General features: G+C 50.0%; 1 protein-coding gene across 6 annotated transcripts in view; it reads left to right on the forward strand.

Annotated features, from left to right (window-relative positions):
* nme9 (NME/NM23 family member 9) overlaps nucleotides 1-25,511 on the forward strand; it is a 126,332-nt gene that overhangs the window by 67,407 nt on the left and 33,414 nt on the right. For 5 of the 6 annotated variants that reach the window (XM_072480736.1, XM_072480745.1, XM_072480754.1 and 2 more), the window contains 7 exons: nucleotides 949-1,065; nucleotides 1,484-1,559; nucleotides 3,644-3,726; nucleotides 10,165-10,257; nucleotides 11,097-11,251; nucleotides 11,642-11,841; nucleotides 22,566-22,710. In XM_072480736.1, the coding sequence (XP_072336837.1) occupies nucleotides 949-1,065; nucleotides 1,484-1,559; nucleotides 3,644-3,726; nucleotides 10,165-10,257; nucleotides 11,097-11,251; nucleotides 11,642-11,841; nucleotides 22,566-22,710 (869 nt within the window). The remainder of the gene's footprint in view (nucleotides 1-948; nucleotides 1,066-1,483; nucleotides 1,560-3,643; nucleotides 3,727-10,164; nucleotides 10,258-11,096; nucleotides 11,252-11,641; nucleotides 11,842-22,565; nucleotides 22,711-25,511) is intronic. The other variant, XM_072480781.1, reaches the window with a different exon arrangement.

The following is a 25,511-nucleotide window of genomic DNA, read 5'->3' on the forward strand; positions in this document are numbered from 1 at the left end:
GGGATCTTCCCAGAAGTCCGCGGGTCGAACTTCCGGTTCCTGCCTTATATTAAAAAAATTTAAAAAAAAACAGGAAAGAAGAACAAAATCGGGACCAGGTAAGTGTTTTTAAATCAAAAACCCACCTCCCGACAGGCCCCTGCACTCTGCTCCCGCCGAAATTCTGAGGACTGGTCCTGTTCTCACTCTTGTTCGGTGTCGGTTCCAAAAGTGCTGTCAACCTCCTGGTATCTTGCGCAGTTGTACCATGAGTATCGTTGAGCAAATGGAACCCTGCGGCTGGTGCTGGGGAATTGAACAGCACTCATAAAACCTGACCCTGAAATAATACTCTCCAAGAACTTGAGCTGTCTCTGTCGACCCCAGCTTAATGGATTTTTGTCAGATTCTAACTGGTGGCCTCCACGCACTTCATGCAGTTGCCCCACCATTGACAAAATGCTGACGGCATGGTAAAATGGACCTTAATAGAGGTAAAACAGCTGTCCGCCTCCTTGAGGGCCTTCGGTCCCACTGTCAATAAAATGCTCTAGCAGTGGATTTGCATCTGGAATCCAACCTGACCTGGCATCCTGCACCTTTACAGATTTTGCAACCTCCTTTCCCACCTCCTGGTGGCTCATTAACTTTCCTTCTCTCAGCTCATTAACGTGCCTTTTCTCTTGATACAAATCTCTCCACCTGACCTGCTGAATATTTCCAGCCTTTTCTGTTTTTTGCTTCACATTTCCAATGTGATCATTTATTAATATTTCACCAAACTTTACTTCCTTAATACAACCGACCAGATTGTCCAATTTCATTTGACTTATCAAATGACCACTTGAAATGTCAAAGTCTACTCAATATTTAGATATTTAATCAACAGTGAAGATTATTTTGTGGCTTAATCTTTTTGCAAAAAAATACTTGCTGCTAATTTGAGTATAATTCTGTTGTTTATTGCAGGGGGGGAAGTTGGTGACTGTTGTGAGAGGAGCTAATGCCCCACTGCTACAGAAGAGCATAATTGAACAGCTAGGCGCTGAAAAAAGGGTCTTAGATGAGGGAGCCGAACGCAAAGTGGTGAGAGCATGACTGAGAAAGAAGATAAAAATAGACAAATATTATTGAATAGAGAGACATGTTGTCAAAACTTTTAGCTTGCACATATCAGGACAAACATAAGAATACCAAATTTCTGACAATCACAAGAATTTGTACTGCAGGAGACTGTGGCAACACCCCAGCTAATCAGCGTTGATTTGCCAACCAATCAGCACCCTCTTCTCCTGTATATGGCTGTCTATCTCGTTACGATGAAATTGTTCTTCTAATTAAATTTAGCTATTTTCTCTAACTCCCTTTTGTGTCCATGAATTGGCACAGAATCCACGGAACGATACTGATTAATGTGAGCCAATGTTTGCCATCCAATAATGAAAGTTTCTGAGCATTTAACAAGGCAACCAATTAAAGCCATAGTTTCTTTTTTGGTATTTAGATCAAAGATGAAGGCTTGGTAGAAGAAGATGAACGGGAGGTGATGGTGTTGGAAGACAATGAAGAGGAGGTTCTGGGTAAGCAATGAAATCATGAATGAAAACACAGAAATCAGTGTTTGGAAATTAGCAACGATGAATTAAAATCAAAGACCCCAGGAAAATTATTTCATTTAAACGGGTATCGTGACACACGTCACCTGCAGCAAATTACTTAATTACTTCCAACTATTGCAAGTCTGAAAGCAATAGCTCAGGATGTTTTAGAACAACTTGTATAAGACTTTCATTTTATTATTTTCTCTTTTTCTCTATTTCCACTGGCTACTTCTCTCTACAATGAAACAGCTAACCTGTAGCTTGTGGGTAATTGAGGACTTCACCCTGTTTTTGGTGCTATTACACACAGAGTCTCCTCACAACACTGTGGACAATAACATTGAGTAGGTAGTTCTGAGTGGAACCATTGCACCATTTGATGCAGGACTGAGCGCACAGAACTGAAGGTCCCAGCTTCACTCTCTGGTTTGTGCTGTTATTTGATGTTAAACCAGGGCAGTGTGTGTAATTGGTCACATTGCTCCTGAGCTAGAGAGAGAAAAGATCATCTTGGTTTTCTGGACCATTTCTGGAAAGAATGCAGGTGGTGAAGTCGGGTGAGAATGGCATCACCTCAATTTCGATTTTGAGAATGGTTCCCAGTCTGCTGGCACTCTCTGGGTTCTCACAGGGCAAGGCGCTGGGCACCGAGTGGAATTGCATACCAGTTACAGTTCGTCACCTTGAAGTAAAAGAAAGATTTTGAGTGGGATCTTCCAGCACCGCACCGCCTCCAGCCCCCCCCCCGCCCCATGGTTTGTTTTCCAGAGACGGAGGTGATTTATCATTGGCCACTGGCAAGATCTGCCTGACCCGCCAAAGTCAATGGTAATTTGCGTTTCTCATCGACTGCGTCACCAGGGAATGCGTCGCAGGGGGCACCTTTGGTGGAACCGAATCCCACTGACGGTAAGGATCAGAAAATCCTACCCTTGCATTTGTTTTGCACCTTTCACACCCTCAGGGCATCCCAAAGTGCTTTACAGCCAATCAAGCACTTAAACAGTGTTGTAATGCAGGAAATGAAATGAAATGAAAAATGAAAATTGCTTATTGTCACAAGTAGGCTTCAAATGAAGCCACTGTGAAAAGCCCCTAGTCGCCACATTCTGGCGCCTGTTCGGGGAGTCTGGTACGGGAATTGAACCGTGCTACTGGCCTGCCTTGGTCTGCTTTCAAAGCTAGCGATTTAGTCCTGTGCTAAACCAGAATCACAGGAGCCAATTTATCCACAGCAAACTCCCATAAATGGCAATGTGATAATACCAGATAATCTGCTTTTCGCAACGTGGGATTGAGGATAAATCTTGGCAGGACACCGGGGAGAACTCCTCTGTGTGCTTCTTTGAAATACATCCACCAAAGACGGTCCCAGTTTAACATCTCACTCAAAAGACAGCACCTCTGACAATGCAGCACACCTTCAATACTGTACGGGGAATGCCAGCTAACATTTGGTTTTTAAGTCTGCACAGTGAGACCTGAACCAAAACCGCTCCAACTGAGAAATATGAATACTGCCCACTGAACCACTGACACCCATCGAGATACTGAAGGAGAGAGCAAACTGGCAAAAATGAAAACGGTTTTTAGCTTATGGTGAAGCTGATTGTGCAGGTCAGCAACCAGACACCCAGTGACAACATAGGGGGCTTGAAATCTGTAAAATCAGAAGAACAACAGCTAGGTTTTGTGATCTTTAAATTGGCTGGAGAAGTCCTTGAACCTTTTTCTAAAAAGAGACTTGTGGAAACATGGTGGGCCATTTAGGATGGCAGTGAGGAGAAATTTCTTCAGCGTTTTGTGGATCTTTGGACTTCTCTAATTCTAGAGGTCTGTGCGTGCTCAGTTGATGAGGATTTTCATGGTCAAGATTGGTTGATTTTTGGACTCTGGCAGAATTTGGGGATATGGTGGGAAAGTGGTATTCAGGTCAAAGGACAACCATTATTGTATTGAATGATGGAGCGGGCTCAAGGGGCTGAATATTCTTCCGGATTGTATTCTTTATTTTCTTTTCAGTTGCATTTGTGAATTACTTTCTCTGCTTTACTTTAATACAGTTACTGCCAACAAGTCTTACACAGTCGCAATCATCAAACCTGATGCTGTAGCTCATGGGAAAGCGGATGAAATAATAATGAAGGTGAGAAACTGTGGTGATATACCACTGTACTTCCCTAGCATTGTACATAGTTATATAATAGTTGTATGTAACATGGCCCTGTAAACCTGTGTATGGTACTGTGTATTGTACTGTAGCTCTGTAGAGGTTCGGTCACCTGTATGTAACCTGACCTGGCCACGGAGAGCTCCGCCTTGGCCACTCCCCCGGGAGTTAAGTATAAGACGAACTTCGGAGACCGGACCCTTGTGTCTGGGGTCGTCTGTGTCAGGTAAGCTTCCTATGTAGTGTATTAAAGCCTTAGTTAAAGTCTCACATGTCTTTGTGGTTCTTGACGCTTAGAGCATCAGAAACAGAAGATCAAATTGTTCGCAATGGAAGTTCCCTCAAAAGCTGCGGTTTGATCTACTGGGAATTAATGTTTATGGGATGGCATTCTTGCTTTGAGTTTTAATTTCATTTTGATTGTGGATCTGGGGCATCCAGAAAACTGCTACTGATGCACAGGTCAAAAGTAAATTGGGATGATTAACGGCAAACATTTTCAATTTTGACAAGCAATAATTGAGTGCTTCAGTTTCTCCTTTGATGTGAAGTATACATTTTGGCACGAAGAACAGGGAGAGGCAAGTTAAAATAAAGAATACAATACAGTTCTGGATGCCACACTTCAGGAAGGATGTGAAAGCATTAGATAGGATGTAGAATGGATTTATGAGAATGGTTCCCAGGATGAGGATAGTCAGTTAAGAGGATAGATTGAAGAAGCTGGGACTGTTCTCCTTGAACAGGCAAAGGTAGAGAGATTGGATCGAGGTATTTAAATCATCAGGGGTCTGGACAGAGCAGATAGGGAGAAACTGTTCCCATTGGTGGAAGGATCAAAACCAGAGCACAAAGATTTAAGACAAATAGAATTTTTAGAAATGACACAAGCAAAACCTTCTTTACACAGCGAGTGGTTAGAATCTGGAATGCACTGTCTGAGAGTGTGGGAGAGGCAGATTCAGTTGTGGCTTTCAAAAGTGAATTGAATAATTATCTCAAGAGAAAATCATTGCAGAGCTATGGGGAAAGGACAGGGATGTGAGACTAGTGGAGATGTTCCTGCAGAGAGTTTGCAAAAAACTCAGTGGCCTCCTTCTGTGCTACAACCATTCTGCGATTCTGTGTGTTGTGACTTTGCCAAGCTCTTTACATTCTGATGTGGTCCTGTGCCAAATATTTGGGGCGCAATCTAATGGAAAAGTTTCTAAGTGTGGTAGCGAGAATTGCCGAGTGCTTCCCGATGGCCGACCCAGCGAGACTGCTACCGGTATCTAATGCCAATTAGGGCTGGTAATGATGCCCCACGGGCTTCACTTCGGAAATGACTGCCCGGCCAACAGATTCCCCTGGACCCCGCCCGGCAGCTCACTGCTAACGATGGGGAGCAGCACTTAAGCCGATCCCTCCAGCAAACCCGGACAGCACGCAGCCATGCCATCGCACAGGCCGACTCCACGATTTGGAGATGCAAACCTGGCCAGACTGTTGGACACGGTGGAGTCCAGACAGGATACCCTGTTCCCCTGAGAGGGCTGGAGGGTCAGCCATAGGCCAGCCAGTACCGCCTGGGAGGCAGTGGCAGTGGCCATCAGCATGGAGCGTGTCACCAAGAGGACCACCACCCAGTGCCACAAGAAGCTAAAGACCTCCATGGGTGGGAAGGTACGGGCAGATGGGAAGGGGAGAGGGGGTGAGACGATGAACAATGTCACATTCTATGAGAAGCGGGTGAGGATGAGGGTTCCCTGGTCCTCTGGCATACTGGAAATTTGCCGCTGCCTCCTGTCCTCCATCCTCCAGCTACTTTCGCGGGTCCTCCACAGGCTTGTCCTCCAGCCTATCCTGGTTCAGCTCTTCCTCGTCCTTCTACTTTGATGAGGCCGCATGTTCTTCCACCTCCAGGACGTCATCTGCTGCTGTGCCAGATTATGGAGGGCACAGCAGGCCACCACAAAGTCGGCAGCCTTCCAGGGGGTGTACTGAAGTGCATACCAGAACAGCTGAGGCGGAGAATCCTGCTGCCCGGGCATCTTGCTGGACCTGGTCCAGGTCAAAGTTTATGCAGTCGGCTGCCTGGACAAGCAGGGCATCCATAACTTCACAAATGCACTTCTGGGCTCTTTGATTGGGATATGCCACACGAGTCCTCGCTCGAGCCCTGGAATGAACCCGAGTTGTAAATGTTCACTGATTCCTGGATAAGGAGAAGATATTGAGATGGGAGAGGCAGGCGAGGAGGTGTACCTGGGAAGGGAACGAGCTTCGGGTGTATCAGAACCTGGGCGTGGACCTGGTGAAGAGGAGAGCCAGGTTCAATCAGGTGAAGGCTGCCCTCTGTAAGAAGGGGGTGAAGTTTGGGATGCTGTACCCGGCCAACCATTGGGTGAATTTTAACAGCCGGGAACATTATTTCGGGACAATGGGGGGAGGGGGCGATGGAATTTTTGAGAGACAATGGACTGGCAGATGAAGGAGGACACTAAACTTTGGAAGAGGTATGAGGAGATGTTTGCTTTTTCTGTATTTCTTGTTTGTTGGCTGTTGGAGAACTTTTCCCCTGTGAGATGTTTTGTTGGGTTTGGTGGCGGGATGCTTGGGGAGCGTTGAGGGTGAGTGCACCTTTTTTCTTGTTTTATTGCTGTTTGTTCCATGGAGGTGCGCGAGTGGGGGAGGGGAATCTGTGGGGGTAGCAGGCTCAGTGGCCTTGAGTTGGGGCTGCCAGGCTGCAGGCTCAGTGGCCTTGAGTTGGGGCTGCCAGGCTAGCTGGGTGGGCTGCTAGCTAATGGAGTGTAGTGGGGGTGGCCAGTTGGTTAGTACAGAAGAAGGGGATTGGGTTGTCATTCTGTTCAGGGGAGGGGGGGCTGCTGACAAACGTGGCTGTTGTGGCGCAGCAAGAAAAGGAGCGATGATGGTCGGCATCTGAGGGTGGGCCTGGAGGGTCATGTGATACGGGTTGGTCTGAATGATATGGTTGATCAGCGGGGGATGGGGGGGTGTGCGTCGGTGGGTGTGGTGTGCTACCAGGTTGGCCACATGGAATGTGTGAGCGCTCTTGATGGGGCTGAAGATGGAAGTGGCCTTTTTGCAAGATACACAGCTGAAGGTCGGGGATCAGACAGGGTTAAGGAAAGGGTGGGTAGGGCAAGTCTTTCATTCGGGGTTGGACATGAAGACGAGGGGGGCAGCAGTGCTGGTAAATAAACAGAAGGCGTTCGAGGTGGGGAACATTGTTGCCGATTTGGGAGGCAGGTTCGTGATGGTGAGCAGGAAGCTGGAGGGGATGCTAGTGGTTTTGATTAATGTTCTGGGATGATGTGGAGTTCATGAGATGGGTGTTGGGAAGATCATGGAGCTGGACTCGTACCGATTGATTATGCGGGGAACTTTAACACGGTCATTAAATCAGGTTTGGACCGGTTCAGCCCGAGGGGAGGGTGTCAGCGGTGGCGAAGGAGCTGAAGGGGTTCATGGTACACATGGGGGTGTGGACCTGAAGAGGTTTAGAAGGCCGAGAGCAAATGAGTTCTCGTACTTCTCCCATGTGCAAAGGGTGTACTCGCGGATTGATTTTGTTATGGTGGATGACTGCTGGCGGGGGTCGTCGACTCGGGGTACTCGGCGATCGTGATTTCAGACCACGCAGCGCACTGGGTGGATTTGCGAGTAGACCTTTGGGGAGGGGGGGGGGGGAAGTGCCCACAGTGGAGGCTGGATGTGGGGTTGTTAGCGGATGAGGAGGTATGTGAGCAGGTGAAGGCTGTCGATCAGGGTATGTGGAACTAAATGACACAGGTGAGGTCTCGGCCACCACACTCTGGGAGGCGCTCAAGACAGTTGTTAGGGGGGAGTTCATTTCGATCTGGGTACATAAGGAAAAGGAGGAACGAACAGAGATAATGAGGCTGGTGGATGAGATGAGATTCTGCAGGTGGACAGGAGGTACTTGGAGGTCCCAGTGGCAGGGTTGTTGAAGGAGAGGCAGAGGCTCTAGTTGGCGTTTGGGGTGGTGTCCACAGGGAAGGCAGTAGGGCAGCTGCGCAGGGCCAGGGAGCAGTGTATGAGTACGTGGAAAAGGCCAGCAGGATGCTGGTCCACCAACTGAGGAAAAAGGAGGCAGCATGGGACATTGGAAGGGTGAAGGACGGGAGAGGAAAAGTGGTACTGGATCTGGTGGGGGGGAATGGGGTATTTGAGGAGTTCTGCGGGAGGCTTTATGGATCAGAGCCCCCGGCGGGGCAGGAGGGAATGCGGCGGTTCCTGGATGGGTTGGAGTTCCCAAGATGGAGGAGGAACTGGTGGAGGGGTTGGGGGCCCCCATCGGGCTGGTGAAGCAGATAGAGAGCATGGAATCAATGCAGGCAGGGAAAGGCCCAGGCCCAGATGGATTCCCTGTGGAATTTTATACGTTTGGGGGATCCTGGGGCCTCTGCTGGTGAGGGCATATAATGAGGCGAGGAAATGGGGGAACTCCCCCTACATTATCACAGGCTGGTCTTCTTCTTGGCAGCTTCCAGTTTTTCCCTGGTTTTCACCTCATTATCCTTAATCCACATCATCTGGGATCATTTATTGCCATTAAATGTGGGTGCTACGTTGTTGGCAAAAATCCTGGCCTCGCGTATCGAGGACTGTGTGCCGGGGGTAATAGGGGAAGACCAGACGGAGTTTGTAAAAGGGGAGGCAATTGTCGTCGAATGTCAGGAGATTATTGAATGATATAATGATGCCCCCGGAGGGATAGGACGTAGTGGCAATGGATGCAGAGAAGGCTTTTGATCGGGTGGACGGGAAGTGTTAGGATGGTCCAGTTATATTACGATTTTGTAATATATATATTACTCTTTTTGTCTAGCCGAGTTGTTGAAATATAGAATAGTCTTCCAGGAGATGGCAAAGTAATTTAATGAGTAATATGAAATAAACTAGTGAGTTCTTTTTACTTCAATATTGAACTAGTAAACAAACAAATAACTATAGATTAAACTATTAAATAGGATAATGCTATATACGAAGATCTGTTAACTTCTAGCTGTTTCCCTCTGTACTCTCCACACTCCAAACACACTCTCCTTTCGGAAAGAGCGGGGAAACCTTTTTATAGGTCTTGGTAGTGTGGCCATCTAGTGATCATTTGCCTGTACTTGCTTGACATTATTTGATCATGTATTACTACATACAGAGATCACTACAGGTCCCAAAATAATTTTTTTAAAAAGTCAACGTTTTGATTTTGGGGTTTATGTGGGCAGGGAAAACCCCACAGGTCAAGAAGGTGTTTTTGGAGCGGGGCATTGGAGTGGGGGGGGGGGGGGGGGTTGGCCTTGCCAAATATAATGAATTATTACTGCGCAGCTAATATAGCCATGGTTAGGGAGCGGGTAGTAGGGGAGGAGTATGTGTGGAGGCGGTTCGAGGCAGCCTCATGCAGGAGAACAAGTTCAAGGACATTGTAGATGGCGCCTCTGCAGTTTTCGCTGGCCAGGTACTCCACGGGCCTGGTTGCCTCGGTGTGGGCAGCTATTTGTGATAATCACAGATTTGCACAGGTGGTTGGGGGGGGCGGTTGGACGCAATGTTTTGGGGGTGGCGACAGGCAAAGATCGAGCGGTTTGGGGCCCTGTTTTTGGGGAGCAGCTTTGCGAGTTCAGAGGACCCAGAGGAGGAATATGAGCTGTCCAGCGGGAACGGGTTTCGATATTTACAGGTTCGAGACTTTGTGAGGAAGCAGGAGCCGTCCTTTCCCAGTTTGCTATCTTTGGGATTACAGGATACGGTGCTTTCGAGGGAAGGAGTGCGTGAGGGTGAGGTGTCTGAGATCTATAAGGAGCTATTGGAATGGGAGGGAGCCCCGATAAAAGTCAAACTGAAATGGGAGGAGGAATTGGAGGGGAAATGTGCGGTGCGCGAGGAGGCCTACAAACCATGTTCACATGTTCTAGGCATGTCCAAAACTGAAGCAGTTCCAGCAGTGGTTGTGGCCTTGGCCTCCCTGAAAGCCCGGAGACAGATGTTGCTTGGGTGGAGGGATCAGGAGCCACCAAAGTCGGGGGTGAGAGTGAGCGACCTTGCGGAGAAGATCAAGTTCATCTGAAGAGGGTTGGTCGACGGGTTGCCCAGAGGTGGAAGCCGTTCATCGACGTCTTCAAGGACAATTGAAGTGTCAGCAGGGGGAGGGTGGGGAGGGGAAAGGGGAGGGGGGATAAAGATGTTAAAATAGGGAAGGTAGGATGGGAGGAGGGGAATGGCAGGGGGGTTGTGGTTTTGGTTAGCTAGTTATTTCTTAAGATGTTGCTGTTTGTTCTTGCTCTTGTTTTTGGCTATGCAAAATGCCTTACTAAAATATATTTTATAAAAATTAGAAAGAATTTGAAAATGTGAAATTCCTGCTGAAGCTAGTCGGTGTTTCCTCAGATTCAAGAGGCAGGCTTTGAAATATTAGCTCATGAGGAACGAACGTTAACAGAAGAAGAGACACGTGATTTCTACCAGCACAAAGTGGAAGAGGTGAGTGCGAAATCCTTTCAGTCGAAAGGACAAAGAATGTCTCAGCATTACTGTGGAAAAACCGTTAGGGGTGGCATAGTGGCACAGTGGTTAGCACTGCTGCCTCACAGCTCCAGGGATCTGGGTTCAATTCAGGCCTTGAGTTACGATGTGGAGTTTGCACTTTCTCCCCGTGTCTGTGTAGGTTTCCTCTGAATACTCCAGTATCCTACAATCCAAAGATGTGCAGGTTAGGTGGATTAACCATGGAAAATTGACCCTTAGTGTCCAAAAGGTTAGGTGGGGTTACTGGGTTACATGGATGGGGTGGAGGCATGGGCTTAAATAGGGTGCTCTTTCCCAAGGGCCGGTGCAGACTTGATGGGCCAAATGGCCTCCTGCACTGTTGGGATTCTATGATTCTCACTTTATACACACGTTTCATTTTCTGAAAAATTCAGAAACATTAAAGAAGATTGAACTCCTGGTCTTAAGGCTGCACTACAATGGGAGCAATGGATCGCCTTCATACCGCACCGTGCCACCAGGGGAAGATGTTGAGTAGGGCACAGCCCTTTCCCTGTGTTGAAGTAGAGCAAAGTGGATAGTGTACCGCACTCCTCTCCTGAAGACTTAGAGAAATGGTAGCGTCAGAGACAAGAACTAGTAGCATCGGCAGGGGCCTACCAATAAGCTGGTTACCCGTCTGTCACCTGAGCTGTCAGATATAACCTATGGAAACCAGAAGGAGGAGGAAAGTAGGAAATACCAAACCATCAAACATTACATAATAAAAATATCGGCATTCTAATAATGCGCATTGATTTCCTGGCACTGTTGGCATGTTCTCAACTTTATAGTCTCATTTTGAGGAGCTAATTCGCTTCATGTCCAGTGGGTCTTGTCGTATCCTGATCCTGTCCAGACCTGTGGGAACAGATGATGTCATTCCATCGTGGAGAGAGTTTATTGGTCCAACGGACGTAGAAGTTGCAAAGCAGGAGAAACCGGAAAGGTAATGAAGGGGCATGTCTCCGAGGTTTTTTGGCCAACCGCTGGAGTTTGATCAATCTGGCACAGAGCACCTGAACAAATCTGTCCAGAAATTAGAGCACTCTGGACATTTAATAGAATGTTAAATTCCTGTCTGCCTCAATATGGAGCTTTTGTCTGGATTGGGACCATGTTACTCAGCTTCTTGTCCACTGTGTAGTGCAGAGAGATCTGAAGAAGGAGCGAGAACATCTCACAAAAAAAAACTCACCTTCACCTTAAACAAAGTAAAATTCGAAAGTAAAAGGCAAGCTCTATGGAGGTCAAACAACAGTTGTTGAACTGCTTTGAATAGTAACACTGAAGTTGGTTTTCTCAGTGCTTCCTAACTCTTTGTGGATTTATCCCAAAGTCTCCGAGCTCTGTATGGGACAGAGAATGTATTCAATGCGGTTCATGGAAGCGATGACAAGGGCCAGGCCAGCCGGGAGCTAGCTTTCTTCTTCCCCAACTTTGGAGTGTCTCCTGACCTCCAGCATCAGGTTCAGCAAGACAAGAAGGTGCAGAAAACCTTGGCTATAATCAGGCCAGATGTCTTAAAGGAGAAAAAAGGTGAGAACCATTTCTTTAGCACTGAATACAAGTGACTTTGTGTATAATTGCGGACTCACAGACACGTTCAATTAAAGATCTTCAGAGAAATGAACCTGAACCGAAAGATCTAGCGATGGGATTGGGGTGGATGTTCACTTAATTAAAAATCTTTTTTTCTCCACATTTTCATCAAACAAAAGAAAAACAAAAAAAGCAACAACCCCAAGAAACAGCCCCATCAATGTACAGTCTGATACACCAATTAGTACATTCCAAAAATAAGTTAACAACAAAACAGAGAAAAACAAACCCAACCCCGCACTCCCCCCGCCCCCCCCCCCCCGCCCCCCCGAGTCTTCAATGGCACCAAGTTCTCGAAAGTGCATGATAAACAATCCCCCTGAATTGTAGAACCCCTCCTTCACCCCCTGAGCTCAAATTTCACCTTCTCCAGGGTCAAGAATTCCAGTAGATCTCCACGCCAAGCCGAGACACAGGGCAGAGAAGCTGACCTCCACCCAGCAAGGCCCGCCTCTGGACAATCAGCAAGGCGAAGGCTAAAATATCTGCCCCCTGAGCTGCTGGCAGAAAAATACTTTTCACTGTACCTCGGTACACATGACAATAAACAAATCCAATCCAATCCAATCCCTGCACCCGCCTTCAGTTCAGGCCGGTCTGACAATCCGACAATGGCACCTAGGGGACCCGGTTCCAAGATCACATGCAGTATCCCTGAGATGATGCGAAAGACCTTCGCCCAATACCTCTCCTACTTCGGGCAGGACCAAAACATATGTACACATGTACATGATTTGCGGGGCCCCTCCCACACCGCTCACAGTTATCCTCCACCCCCTCAAAGAGCCGGCTCATCCTTGCTTTTTTGACGTGCGCCCTATACACAACCTTCAGTTGTATCAGCCCCAACCTCGCTCATGGGGTTGAGGCATTCACCCTTCGTAGCACCTCAGACCACAGACCTTCTTCCTTTACCTTCCCCAACTCTTCTTCCCACTTGCTCTTAATTCCTTCCATAGACACTCTATCCTCGTCCAGAATCTTCCCGTAAATCGGCAACACCACCATCTTCTCCAACCAGTCCAGGAACTCCTTCATCCCTCATTCCTCTCCCGGTGGCTCTGACCTATACAGTTTCTTGTAGATCTCCTCAAAAACTTTATTGGTTTGCTCTGGAGCAACCACCAATTTCCCCGTCCTATCCCATACCTAAACTATCTCCCTCGCCGCTGCGTCACTCCGAAGTTGGCCTACCAGCCAGCGTCCCGCCCTTCGCCCCCATATTCATACACCGCTTCCCTCGCCCGCCTCAGTTGGCGCACCACCCTTCCCGTAGACAACCGGTCAAAACTAGCCTGGAGCACCTTCCGCTTATCCAGAAAGGTCGGATGTTCATCCACCGCGTACCTCCTGTCCACCTCCAACATCTTCTCTACCAGTCTTTGACGCTCCTCCCTCTCCTTTTTATCCAACTTAGCCTTAAACAATATTACCTCCCTCCCTCACTACCGCCTTCAGCGCCTCCCACATCACCGCCTGCAATACTTCGCCTGTACAATTAAATCCTACACACTCCTCAATCACCTTCCCGATCTTATCACAAAAGCTTTGGTCCCCCAATCAATGCCAGCAAAACTAAAGAGCTGGTCATTGACTTCAGAAAGCAAAGTACTGTACACTCCCCTGCCAGCATCAACGGGGCTGAGGTGGAGATGGTTAGCAGTTTCAAATTTCTAGGGGTATACATTCTAAAAATCTGTCCTGGTCCACCCACGTCGACGCTACCACCAAGAAAGCACAACAGCGCCTATACTTCCTCAGGAAACAAAGGAAATTTGGCATGTCCACATTAACTCTTACCAACTTTTACAGATGCACCCAAGAAAGCATCCTATCGGGCTGCATCACAGCCTGGTATGGCAACTGCTCGGCCCAAGACCCCAAGAAACTTCAGAGAGTCGTGAACACATCACACAAACCTGCCTCCCATCCATGATCTCCTTCTACACCTCCCGCTGCCTGGGGAAAGTGGGCAGCATAATCAAAGACCCCTCCCACCCGGCTTACTCACTCTTCCAACTTCTTCCATCGGGCAGGAGATACAAAAGCCTGAGAACACGCACAAACAGATTCAAAAACAGCTTCTTCCCCGCTGTTACCAGACTCCTAAACAACCCTCTTTTGGATTGACCTCATTAACACTACACCCTGTATGCTTCACCCGATGCCGGTGTTTATGTAGTTGCATTGTGTACCTTGTGTTGCTCTATTATGTATTTTCTTTTATTCCCTTTTCTCTTCATGTATTTAATGATCTGTTGAGCTGCTCGTAGAAAATACTTTTCACTGTACCTCGGTACACGTGACAATAAACAAAATCCAATCCAATCCAATCCAATAGCCCCACATCTATTCTCCACCCCAGCCTCTAGACTACCCCCTCTCCAGGACCATATCCACACAATGTGGCGCATGGTCCGAGATCGCAATCGCCAATACTCTGATCCCCAACTCCAGCCAGCAAGGCCTTCCCTACCACAAAATAGTCTATCCTCGAATATACTCTGAACCGGGGAAAAGAACGAATACTCTCGCTCCCTCAGATACTGAAACCTCCATGGGTCCACTCCTCCCATCTTCCTTATAAGCCTCTCCCACCTCCCCCCCCCCCCCCCCCCCCCCCCCACCCCTCCCAGGCCTGGGCTAGTGGTCGCAGCTGTCATCCCTGTGACTTGTCCATCATCGGCTCTTGCACCATACTCCAATCCCCTCCTATTATTAGCGTGTGTGTGTCCAAGTCTGGGATGGCCCCCAGCACCCTCTTCGCAAACCCTGCATCGTCCCAGTTGGGGCCGTACACACTCGCCAGCGGCACCAAACTCCCCTCCAATGCTCCTGTTACAATCACAGAAACACCTCCCTGGTCTGCTACCACCTTCTCCATCTGAAGTCTCACCCTTTTACCCATCAACACCGCTACGCCCTGAGTCCTACTATCGAACCCTAAATGCAATACCTACCTCGCCCAGCCTTTCCTGAGCCTCTCCAAACCCCTCACGTTCCATCTTACTATTCTGGCCGGGGTCTCTCAGCCAGCCCCCACCTCCCCCTCCCCAACCCCAACCCCCCTACCCCTCCTATCCGCCATCACCATAACTCCGGGCCCTGCCCACTGGGTGATATGCAGACATGCAACCAATGAACACTCAGAATAGGACACAACCAATGGGCAGTCACGACACTCAGAGGTGGCATCACCACAAGGGGGCATGACATAAACACTATAAAAAGGATGAGGCACTCACACCCTGCCTCTTTCCACAGACAGACATCTAGAGAATTAGACAGGGTTGATCAGCAGCATCACACCCCAGCACGTGGCTTAGAGCAAGCTGGTACAGTTAGACTGAGTTACTGCAGTTAGATTAGCAGAGAGTCGAACTCATTTGAGAACTGTGTTAATAGTTCAATAAACACGTTGAACTCATTTCAGAGTCTGGAGCATCCTTTAGTTAAGACTGCATCAAGTAGCAGCCTGTGTTATCCGAAGCAGCATAACACAACAGACCTGGCCCGTCCCATCCCTTTGTTGCATCAAACTGCTTTCCCGCCCAGAATTCACCGTCCATTTCCTCTTGCAAATGCCTCTCCCAATATCGATCCCCTTGTAGCGCACAAAGACTCCGTGAGACGAATAGAGTGAAGTCGATGAGGCTTTATTAAGCGTGTCTGTTCCCCAGCAGCCCGATAGTAAACTGGCCTGCGGGGGAAGGCACCGGCTTCTTATACTTCGCCTTCAGGGCGGAGCATGAGGTCAACGGCCAACCAGGACCCGGGATCTGTCAGCCAATGACATTAGGGCTTCCAGTCCCACATGACCCCCAATACATACTACCACATTCACCCCTTGTCAAAAATGAACCCGGCGGGGTGATGCTTCGTATGGTGGTAAGGGTTTACAGGGCTGGTCCTGGGAGGATAGAACAGTTACATGGTAGTACAGTATTGGACAGTATCGTCCTGTTACAACTATTTACAGAGGGTATAGGGAAAACAAAATGTTCATTGGACAGTCCATCTTTGTTCTACATCGACGCCACGAGTCGGTCGGGCGGTCTGGTCATCCGTGCCGATCGCCTCGGCCCCGGCGGTGGTGGTGGTGCTTGTACCAGTGTTGTCGCCTCCGGGAGCCGCACGGTTTCAGCTGTCGGTGCAAAGGGGAGGGGGACTGATCCTCCTGGGAAGGGGGCAGTCGCGGGGTGCGGCGGTGGCAGGAAGGGGGGCGGTTGGGTTGATGGTGTCGGGGGGGTGTGCGTGGTGCCGGCGGGCGCCAGATCCCGCAGGGAGACCGTGTCCTGTCGGCCGTCGGGGTACTCCACGTAGGCGTACTGGGGGTTTGCGTGGAGGAGGTGAACCCTTTCGACCAACGGGTCCGCCTTATGTGCCCGCATGTGCTTTCGGAGCAGGATGGGTCCTGGGGCCGCCAGCCAGGTCGGCAGCGACGTTCCAGAGGAGGACCTCCTAGGGAAGACAAGGAGACGCTCGTGAGGCGTTTGATTAGTGCTTGTACATAATAACGACCGGATGGAATGGAGAGCGTCCGGGAGGACCTCCTGCCACCGTGAAACTGGGAGATCCCTGGACCGTAGGGCCAGTAGGACAGCCTTCCAGACTGTGCCGTTCTCCCTTTCTACTTGCCCGTTCCCCCGGGGGTTGTAGCTGGTCGTCCTGCTTGAAGCTATGCCCTTGCTGAGCAGGAACTGGCGCAGCTCGTCACTCATGAAAGAGGACCCCCTGTCGCTGTGGACGTATGCGGGGTAACCGAACAGCGTGAAGATGCTGTTCAGGGCTTTAATGACTGTGGCCGCGGTCATGTCGGAGCAGGGAATGGCAAAAGGGAAGCGGGAGTATTCGTCCACTACATTAAGGAAATACGCGTTGCGGTCGGTGGAGGGGAGGGGCCCTTTGAAATCGAGACTGAGGCGTTCAAAGGGGCGGGAAGCCTTAATCAGGTGCGCTCCATCTGGCCTGAAAAAATGCGGTTTGCATTCCGCGCAGATGTGGCAGTCCCTTGTGACTGTACGGACCTCCTCTAAAGAGTATGGGAGATTGCGGGACTTGATGAAGTGGTAAAACCCGGGTGACCCCCGGGTGGCAGAGGTCCTCGTGGAGGGCTTGGAGGCGGTCAATTTGTGCGTTGGCACATGTGCCGCGGGATAGGGCATTGGACGGCTCGTTCAGCTTTCCGGGCCGGTACAAGATCTCATAGTTGAAGGTGGAGAGCTCGATCCTCCACCTTAAGATCTTGTCATTTTTAATCTTGCCCCGCTGTGCATTATCGAACATGAAGGCTACCGACCGTTGGTCAGTGAGGAGAGTGAATCTCCTGCCGGCCAGGTAATGCCTCCAATGTCGCACAGCTTCCACTATGGCTTGGGCTTCCTTTTCCACTGAGGAGTGGCGGATTTCTGAGGCGTGGAGGGTTCGGGAGAAGAAGGCCACGGGTCTGCCCGCTTGGTTAAGGGTAGCCGCTAGAGCTACGTCGGAGGCGTCGTACTCGACCTGGAAGGGGAGGGACTCGTCGATGGCGCGCATCGTGGCCTTTGCGATGTCCGCTTTGATGCGGCTGAAGGCCTGGCAATCCTCTGTCGATAGAGGGAAGGTCGTGGTCTATATTAGGGGGCGGGCCTTGTCTGCGTACTGGGGAACCCACTGGGCGTAGTACGAAAAGAACCCCAGGCAGCGTTTCAGGGCTTTTGGGCAGTACGGGAGGGGAAATTCCATGAGTGCGCGCATACGTTCGGGGTCGGGGCCTATTATCCCATTGCGCACTATGTAGCCCAGAATGGCTAGCCGATCGGTGCTAAAAACGCACTTGTCCTCGTTGTACGTGAGGTTCAAGGCTTTGGCGGTCTGGAGGAATTTTTGGAGGTTGGCGTCGTGGTCCTGCTGATCGTGGCCGCAGATGGTTACATTGTCGAGGTACGGGAACGTGGCCCGTAACCCATGTTGATCAACCATTCGGTCCATCTCCCGTTGGAAGACCGAGACCCCGTTTGTGACGCCAAAAGGGACCCGTAGGAAATGGTATAATCGCCCGTCTGCCTCGAAGGCTGTGTACTTGCGGTCACTTGGGCGGATGGGGAGCTGATGGTAGGCGGACTTGAGGTCCACGGTGGAGAAGACTTTATACTGGGCAATCCGATTGACCATGTCGGATATGCGGGGGAGAGGGTACGCGTCTAGTTGTGTGTACCTGTTGATGGTCTGGCTATAGTCAATGACCATCCTTTGTTTCTCCCCTGTCTTCACTACTACCACCTGCGCTCTTCAGGGACTATTGCTGGCCTGGATTATGCCCTCCTTTAGTAGCCGCTGGACTTCGGAGCGAATGAAGGTCCGGTCCTGGGCGCTGTACCGTCTGCTCCTAGTGGCGACGGGTTTGCAATCCGGGGTGAGGTTCGCAAACAAGGACGGGAGTTGCACCTTGAGGGTGGTGAGGCCGCAGATAGTGAGTGGGGGTATGGGGCCGCCGAATTTAAACGTAAGGCTCTGTAGATTACATTGGAAATCTAAGCCCAGCAAGGTGGGGGCACAGAGTTGGGGAAGGACGTTAAGTTTGTAGTTTTTGAACTCCCTCCCCTGTACCGTTAGGGTAACTATGCAGAATCCCTGGATCTGTACGGAGTGGGATCCTGCAGCTAGGCAAATCTTTTGTGCGCTGGGGTAGGTAGTTAAGGAACAGCGTCTTATCGTGTCGGGATGTATAAAACTTTCCGTGCTCCCGGAGTCGACTAGGCATGGCGTCTCGTGGCCGTTAATTAGGACCGTTGTCGTCGTCGTCTGGAGAGTCCGGGGCCGAGCCTGATCGAGCGTGACCGAAGCGAGCCGTGGTTGTAGTAGTGGGGTGGGGTCCCTTGTTGCCTTCCAAGATGGCGTCGGGGATGGACAAAATGGCCACCCCCATACATCGCACGTGGCTGAGGGGTCACAAGATGGCGTTGGGGGTGGACAAAATGGCCGCCCCCATGCGTCGTACAGGTCGGGGGCGGTCCAAGATGGCGGCGCCCCTCCTCCCCTCGTGGTGGTCGGGACCCAAAATGGCGGCGTCTGCGGGTCGCACAACGGCGCCCCTCCTCCCCTCGTGGTGGTCGGGACCCAAAATGGCGGCGTCTGCGGGTCGCACATGGTGTGCTGGGGGGTCTGGGAGCGCTAGGACCGCGCGGAGTTTCTGCACTGCGAGCGCCAGGGCCGCGGGCGCTAGGACCGCGCGGAGTTCCTTCACTGCGAGCGCCAGGGCCGCGGGCGCTAGGAGCGCGCGGAGCTCCCTCGCCGGGGACAGCGGTGGTCAGGGCCCAGGTCGGCGGCGCCGGCGGGTCAGTCGTGGGGCCGCGAGCGCTGGGACCGTGCGGAGCTCCCTCGCCGGGGATAGCGTTGGTCGGGGCCCAGGTCGGCGGCGCCGGCGGGTCAGTCGTGGGGCCGCGAGCGCTGGGACCATGCGGAGCTCCCTCGCCGGGGACAGCGGTGGTCGGGGTCCAGGTAGGTTGCGCCGGCGGGTCAGGCGTGGGGCGCGGGACGGGGGTGAGGGTGGCGTTCGGGAAGCGAAAAACCCCTTCCTCTCCGTGGAGAGTGTTGGCCAGCACCCAAATCGCGAGCGCCGGCGGCGGGTTGTACATGGACTACGGGGAGGGGGGTTGGGGAGCGTAGGCGGCGTGCAGGGCTCCCAGTTCTCCCGGGGCCGCGGTGGTCGGGACCCAAAATGGCGGCGTCTGCGGGTCGCACATGGCGTGCTGGGGGGGGTTGGGAGGCATAGACTGCTTGTAGGGCTCCCTGTGGCCCCGGGACGGCGGCGACCTCGCGGGATTGGCACACCACCGCATAGTGGCCCTTTTTCCCGCAGCTTTTGCAGATGGCTGCGCGGGCCGGACAGCGTTGTCGGGGGTGCTTCGCCTGGCCGCAGAAATAACAGCGGGTGCCCCCGGTGCGACTCGGCGTTTGGACTGCGCAAGCCTGTGGGGTGTCCGGGGGGGGGGGGGTAGGGGGTTTGCCGCGACGGGTACGTACGGGGCCCAATGGCCTGCCGCGCGGTGGGGCCGTAGGCGCGGGTATTACGCGCGGCGACGTCTATGGAGTCTGCTAGGGCCCGTGCCTCTGAGAGTCCTAGCGACTCTTTTTCTAGAAGTCTTTGGCGGATTTGGGAGGATTGCATACCTGCCACAAAAGCGTCGCGCATTAACATGTTCGTTTGCATTCACCGATGGGCAGCTGCAGGCTCGTCCCAAAATCAGCAGCGCGGCGTAGAACTCGTCCATCGATTCTCCGGGAGCTTGCCGTCTTGTCGCGAGCTGGTAGCGAGCGTAGATTTGGTTAACTGGGCGAACGTAGAGACTTCTCAGTGCTGTGAACGCCGTCTGGAAATCGTCGGTGTCTTCAATGAGGGTGAAAATCTCCGTGCTCACCCTCTAGTGCAGGACCTGCAGTTTTTGTTCGTCTGAGACTCGGCCTGTGGTCGATGTGATGTAGGCCTCGAAGCAAGTCTGCCAGTGTTTGAAGGCCGCTGCCGCATTCACTGCGTGGGGGCTGATCCCCAGGCATTCTGGAATGATCCTGAGCTCCATAGTCCTTTTTAGGCACGCTTAATAAATTGTAGCTCACAAAGACTCCGTGAGACGAATAGAGTGAAGTCGATGAGGCTTTATTAAGCGTGTCTGTTCCCCAGCAGCCCAATAGTAAACTGGCCTGCGGGGGAAGGCACCGGCTTCTTATACTTCGCCTTCAGGGCGGAGCATGAGGTCAACGGCCAACCAGGACCCGGGATCTGTCAGCCAATGACATTAGGGCTTCCAGTCCCACATGACCCCCAATACATACTACCACACCCCTCCTCCCATTTTGCACACTTCCCAGGCCCATCAAAACCTGTCTGACCAGGCACCAATGACTGTGACCACACTCCCCACCACTCTCCCATTCACTAGCCAACTTACACTTGCTAGTGTGGTGGCCCCTGCCCTGGTCCCACTCTGCCGAATTCCCTCCCCCATGACCAGTCCCTGAAAAAATACCCAGCAGATAAACAGCTAAACAAGTCCAGTACAAACACACAAACCCCAGAAAACTGCCATCGAAAAAATCCCAACTCCTACCCTTCCCAAATAGGCAACTATAAACTATATTCCACTATAAAAAAATGAGAAACGAAAATGCATACAACCTTCCACTCCACTACCCTCAGTCCAAGACCATACCCCAGTCCCATTTCTCTTTTCTGCCCCAGTCCTTCTGCTTTCACAAAAGCCTCCGCCGCCTCCACCATCTCGAAGTAAAAGTCCTTTGAGTAGCAGATCACCCACAATTTTGCTGGTACATCACACCGAACCACACACCACTGCTGTACAGTGCCATCTTCACTCGACCGAAGGCCACCCACCTTCTCGTCAGCTCGACTGTTAAGTCCTGGCACATATGTACAGCAGCTTTTGTTCATTGCACCTCCCGCTTCTGTTTTCCCCAACTCAGGACCTTGTCCTTAATGTGGTACTCGTGAAATCAAATTATTACTGCCCTTGGCGGCTCATTTGCCTTCGGTTTAAGCCTGAACGACCGATGACCCCGATTCAGTTCATACCGGGAGGGATCTTCCCTTCCCCAACAACTCCACCAACATCTTGGCAAAGTACTCAGTCGGCCTGGGGCCCACCACGCCTTCTGGCAGACCCACAATTCTTAGGTTCTGCCACCTAGACCTATTCTCCATGTCCTCCACCTTTGCTCTCAGTCCTTTGTTGGTCTCCGTCACCCCCCACATCTCCTCACCCATGGAGGTGAGCTGATCGTTGTGTTGCGGCAAGGCCTACTCCACCCCCTTCAACTGCTTTCCTTGCTCCCACACCTCAGACGATGCCTTCAACACACCACCTTCACTGGGGCTATCACCTCCTCCACCAATACCTTCATTGCTGCCATCATTTCCTTCCTCATCACCTCCATGTGTTTGGCAAACTGCTTCTCAAACTCCTCGGCCATTACCTCAGTCATCTTCTCTACTGTGAAGGGTGCAGCCCCATCCAGCCGCTGCCATCTTTCCTGCTGCCGGGCTGACCCGCTCGCTTGAAGGTGAACCATTGCTTGTCCCACTTCTTCCTAGCGGTTTTCTTCTTGTTTTAGACATTGCCCTCCCTCCTTATATCTTACTGCACCTGCTCATCCAATGTTTGCCCCTGGGATTGGGCATTAAACTCAGAAAAATCGAGCCTCGAGCAGGAACTACCCAACGTGCCGCCACCGGAAGTGACTGGGCAGGATGTTTACTAACACAGAATAAATCCAAACTGCTAAAGATATACAATTTTCCAGCTTCAAGACTGTCGAACTGCATTTACCAATATTGTTCCATGAAAATTGCTACATGATTATATTGAGTACAATATTTACTACACAATTTTAGTCACTATAATATTTACTGCACAACTGTAGTCACTATTTTCACTACGTCACTGAGTCATTATTTTAACTACATAACTGTAGTCACTATGCTTACTACATGGCTGTAGTTACTATGATATTCGCTGCACCACTATATTCACTATTATTTGACCTAATCATAAAGAGACTTTAATTTGAAACCCTGACATGATAAAAATATGAATCTCTGTATGTTTGTCATCCCACATCATTCACATTGATCTGTCTGATGTTAATTCTTTGTCTTTAACATGTAGATGATATTCTGCAGAAGATTAGAGAAGCTGGTTTCATGATTTCCCTGCAGAAGGAGGTTGTACTGACAGAGAAACAGGTTTATGAATTCTACAGTGAACACACACAGAAAGAATATTTCCCAGCTCTCCTTCAGAGCATGACCAGGTACCAATCCTAGTCAGTGTCTTGGGTAGGAAGTAATTCCTTAAACAGTGTCCCAAGGATGATGTACATTGGCGATCTGAAACAAAAACAGAAAATACTGGACAATGAGGCATCCAGACGCGAAACGTTAGCTTCCTTTTCTCTCCACAGATGCAGTCGGACCTGCTGAGATTGTCCAGTATTTTCTGTTTTTGTTCCAGATTCCAGCATCCGCAGTAATTTGCTTGTATTTACATTGGTGATCTGTGTACACAGTTCAGTAAGAAGTCTTACAACACCAGGTTAAAGTCCAACAGGTTTGTTTCAAACACTAGCTTTCGGAGCACTGCTCCTTCCTCAGGTGAATGAAGAGGTATGTTCCAGAAACATATATATAGACAAATTCAAAGATGCAAGACAATGCTTAGAATGCGAGCATTTGCAGGTAATTACAGATCCAGAGATAGGAGTAACCCCAGGTTAAAGAGGTGTGAATTGTCTCAAGCCAGGACAGTTGGTAGGATTTCGCAAGCCCAGGCCAGATGGTGGGGGGTGAATGTAATGCGACATGAATCCCAGGTCCCGGTTGAGGCCGCACTCGTGTGCGGAACTTGGCTATAAGTTTCTGCTCGGTGATTCTGCGTTGTCGCGCATCCTGAAGGCCGCCTTGGAGAATATACATGTCTATATTCCAAAAAGCCAATAAGCTAGCTATAACAAGCCATAGGCTTTTTCAACATTGTTTTTTTTTTAATTTTAATTTTTTAATTTTTAATTAAAATTTTTTTTTTTTTTAGAGCATCCAATTCACTTTTGCCAATTAAGGGGCAATTTAGTGTGGCCAATCCACCTAGCTTGCACATTTTTGGGTTGTGGCTTTCAACATTATTAAGCTACATACATTTTACCATTTACATAGCATTGCCAAACATTGTAGTTATCTCATCCCTTCCATTGAACCCATTTATCCATCTACCATTACCTTAAAACACAACCTTACTGGTGAGTTTCTAACTCATTTGGACCAACCTTCTAGACTTGCCTCATCAAATCTCTTCACCTTACAACTTCCCTGGTCAGCTTTGGAAAGCTTAATTAAAACCCATCTTTTGGACTATGCTTTTGGCCAACTCCCTTACTGGGGGAAAAGTTCTTACATTGCAGGGTTGATACAAATGCAGGTTGTTGTAATAACTCACTGTACATCCCGCTGAATGGCTTCATAATCAGAAATGTTACAAAATGGTGTCTGGTTATTGGCACACCTCAGGCTTTCCTGGTTACAGTGTGTCATAGTGTACAGACAATTTAAAAATATTTAATTTTACCTGATTGAACAATTTGAGGAGCATTGAAAGTGTGGGCACTATTCATCTCTTCCTAAACCGGGATATTGTTGGGTAGGATTACTGGGTTATGGGGATAGGGTGGAGGTGTTGACCTTGGGTAGGGTGCTCCTTCCAAGAGCCGTGCAGACTCGACGGGCCGAATGGCCTACTTCTGCACTGTAAATTCTATGATAATCTGCTTTGGGGCAGCACGGTAGCCTTGTGGATAGCACAATTGCTTCACAGCTCCAGGGTCCCAGGTTCGATTCCGGCTTGGGTCACTGTCTGTGCGGAATCTGTACATCCTCCCCGTGTGTGCGTGGGTTTCCTCCGGGTGCTCCGGTTTCCTCCCACAGTCCAAAGATGTGCAGGTTAGGTGGATTGGCCATGATAAATTGCCCTTAGTGTCCAAAATTGCCCTTAGTGTTGGGTGGGGTTACTGGGTTATGGGGATAGGGTGGAGGTGTTGACCTTGGGTAGGGTGCTCTTTCCAAGAGCCGGTGCAGACTCGATGGGCCGAATGGCCTCCTTCTGCACTGTAAATTCTATGTAAATTCTATGATAATCTATGTCTTGGGGCCCTCTGGTAGTGCCCCTACCCCTAGGCCAGAGGCTCCAGGTTCAAGTCCCCACCAGTTGGTCATGATGCGGTTCAATGGGTTGATTCCCCACTGTTCTCTAAAGTGAAAAAAGTGTGTGTATGAAGATAGGCCAAAATAACTATTACAAATGTCACTGGAGCAGAATTTCATAGCATCTGATAAGAGTATTTGCCACACAATGCATCAATTCCCCTGCTGCCTTGAAGCACTTCAACATGCAAACAAGGGTGCAATGTGGAGATTATGGATTAATTCAGTAAAGTTGTCTTCTTAATTAATGATTTTTTTTTAGCAACATAGTTGTTGACACTGATCTTTCTTAGATGTGTCAGTGGCCCATAATTGCAGGGCAGAATGCAGGGAGATGTGCTCATGTTGGATCCTCTGCGGCAGCCCTTTGTCAAGGGACCATGCCAGTGAGCCACTTCAACCCTCTCCCCTCCAAACACCCCCCATATTTCCTGAGAAATGTGGTCCTCACAAAGGATCTTCCGCACACCTTGTTCCAACTGATAGTGGCTGTCAGACCTTTTGAAGAATTCTGAAAGGCCACAAACCTTTATAACACCAAGTTGCCAATCTAAATCCTTACCTGGTGGCTCGATGGCTTCCGTTAGAGAGACAGGTTTTTGGTACTTGGCTCCTTTGTGTCTATAGGAGTTGAGATTGAGCATGTTTTGGACTGCCATGCCTTTTTAAAAATTCATTTCTACGGGATATGGTTGTTGCTGGCTATCCAGCATTTGTTGCCCATCCCTAATTGCCCTTAAGAAGGTGGTGGTGAGTTGCCTCCTTGAATTTCTGGAGTCCATGTAGGTACACCCACAATGCTGTTAGGGAGGGCATTCCAGGGTTTTGATACAGTGACAATGAAGGAACGGCGATATATTTC

The sequence above is a fragment of the Scyliorhinus torazame genome, chromosome 2 (assembly GCF_047496885.1).
Source record: "Scyliorhinus torazame isolate Kashiwa2021f chromosome 2, sScyTor2.1, whole genome shotgun sequence".
NCBI classification, from domain to species: domain Eukaryota; kingdom Metazoa; phylum Chordata; class Chondrichthyes; order Carcharhiniformes; family Scyliorhinidae; genus Scyliorhinus; species Scyliorhinus torazame.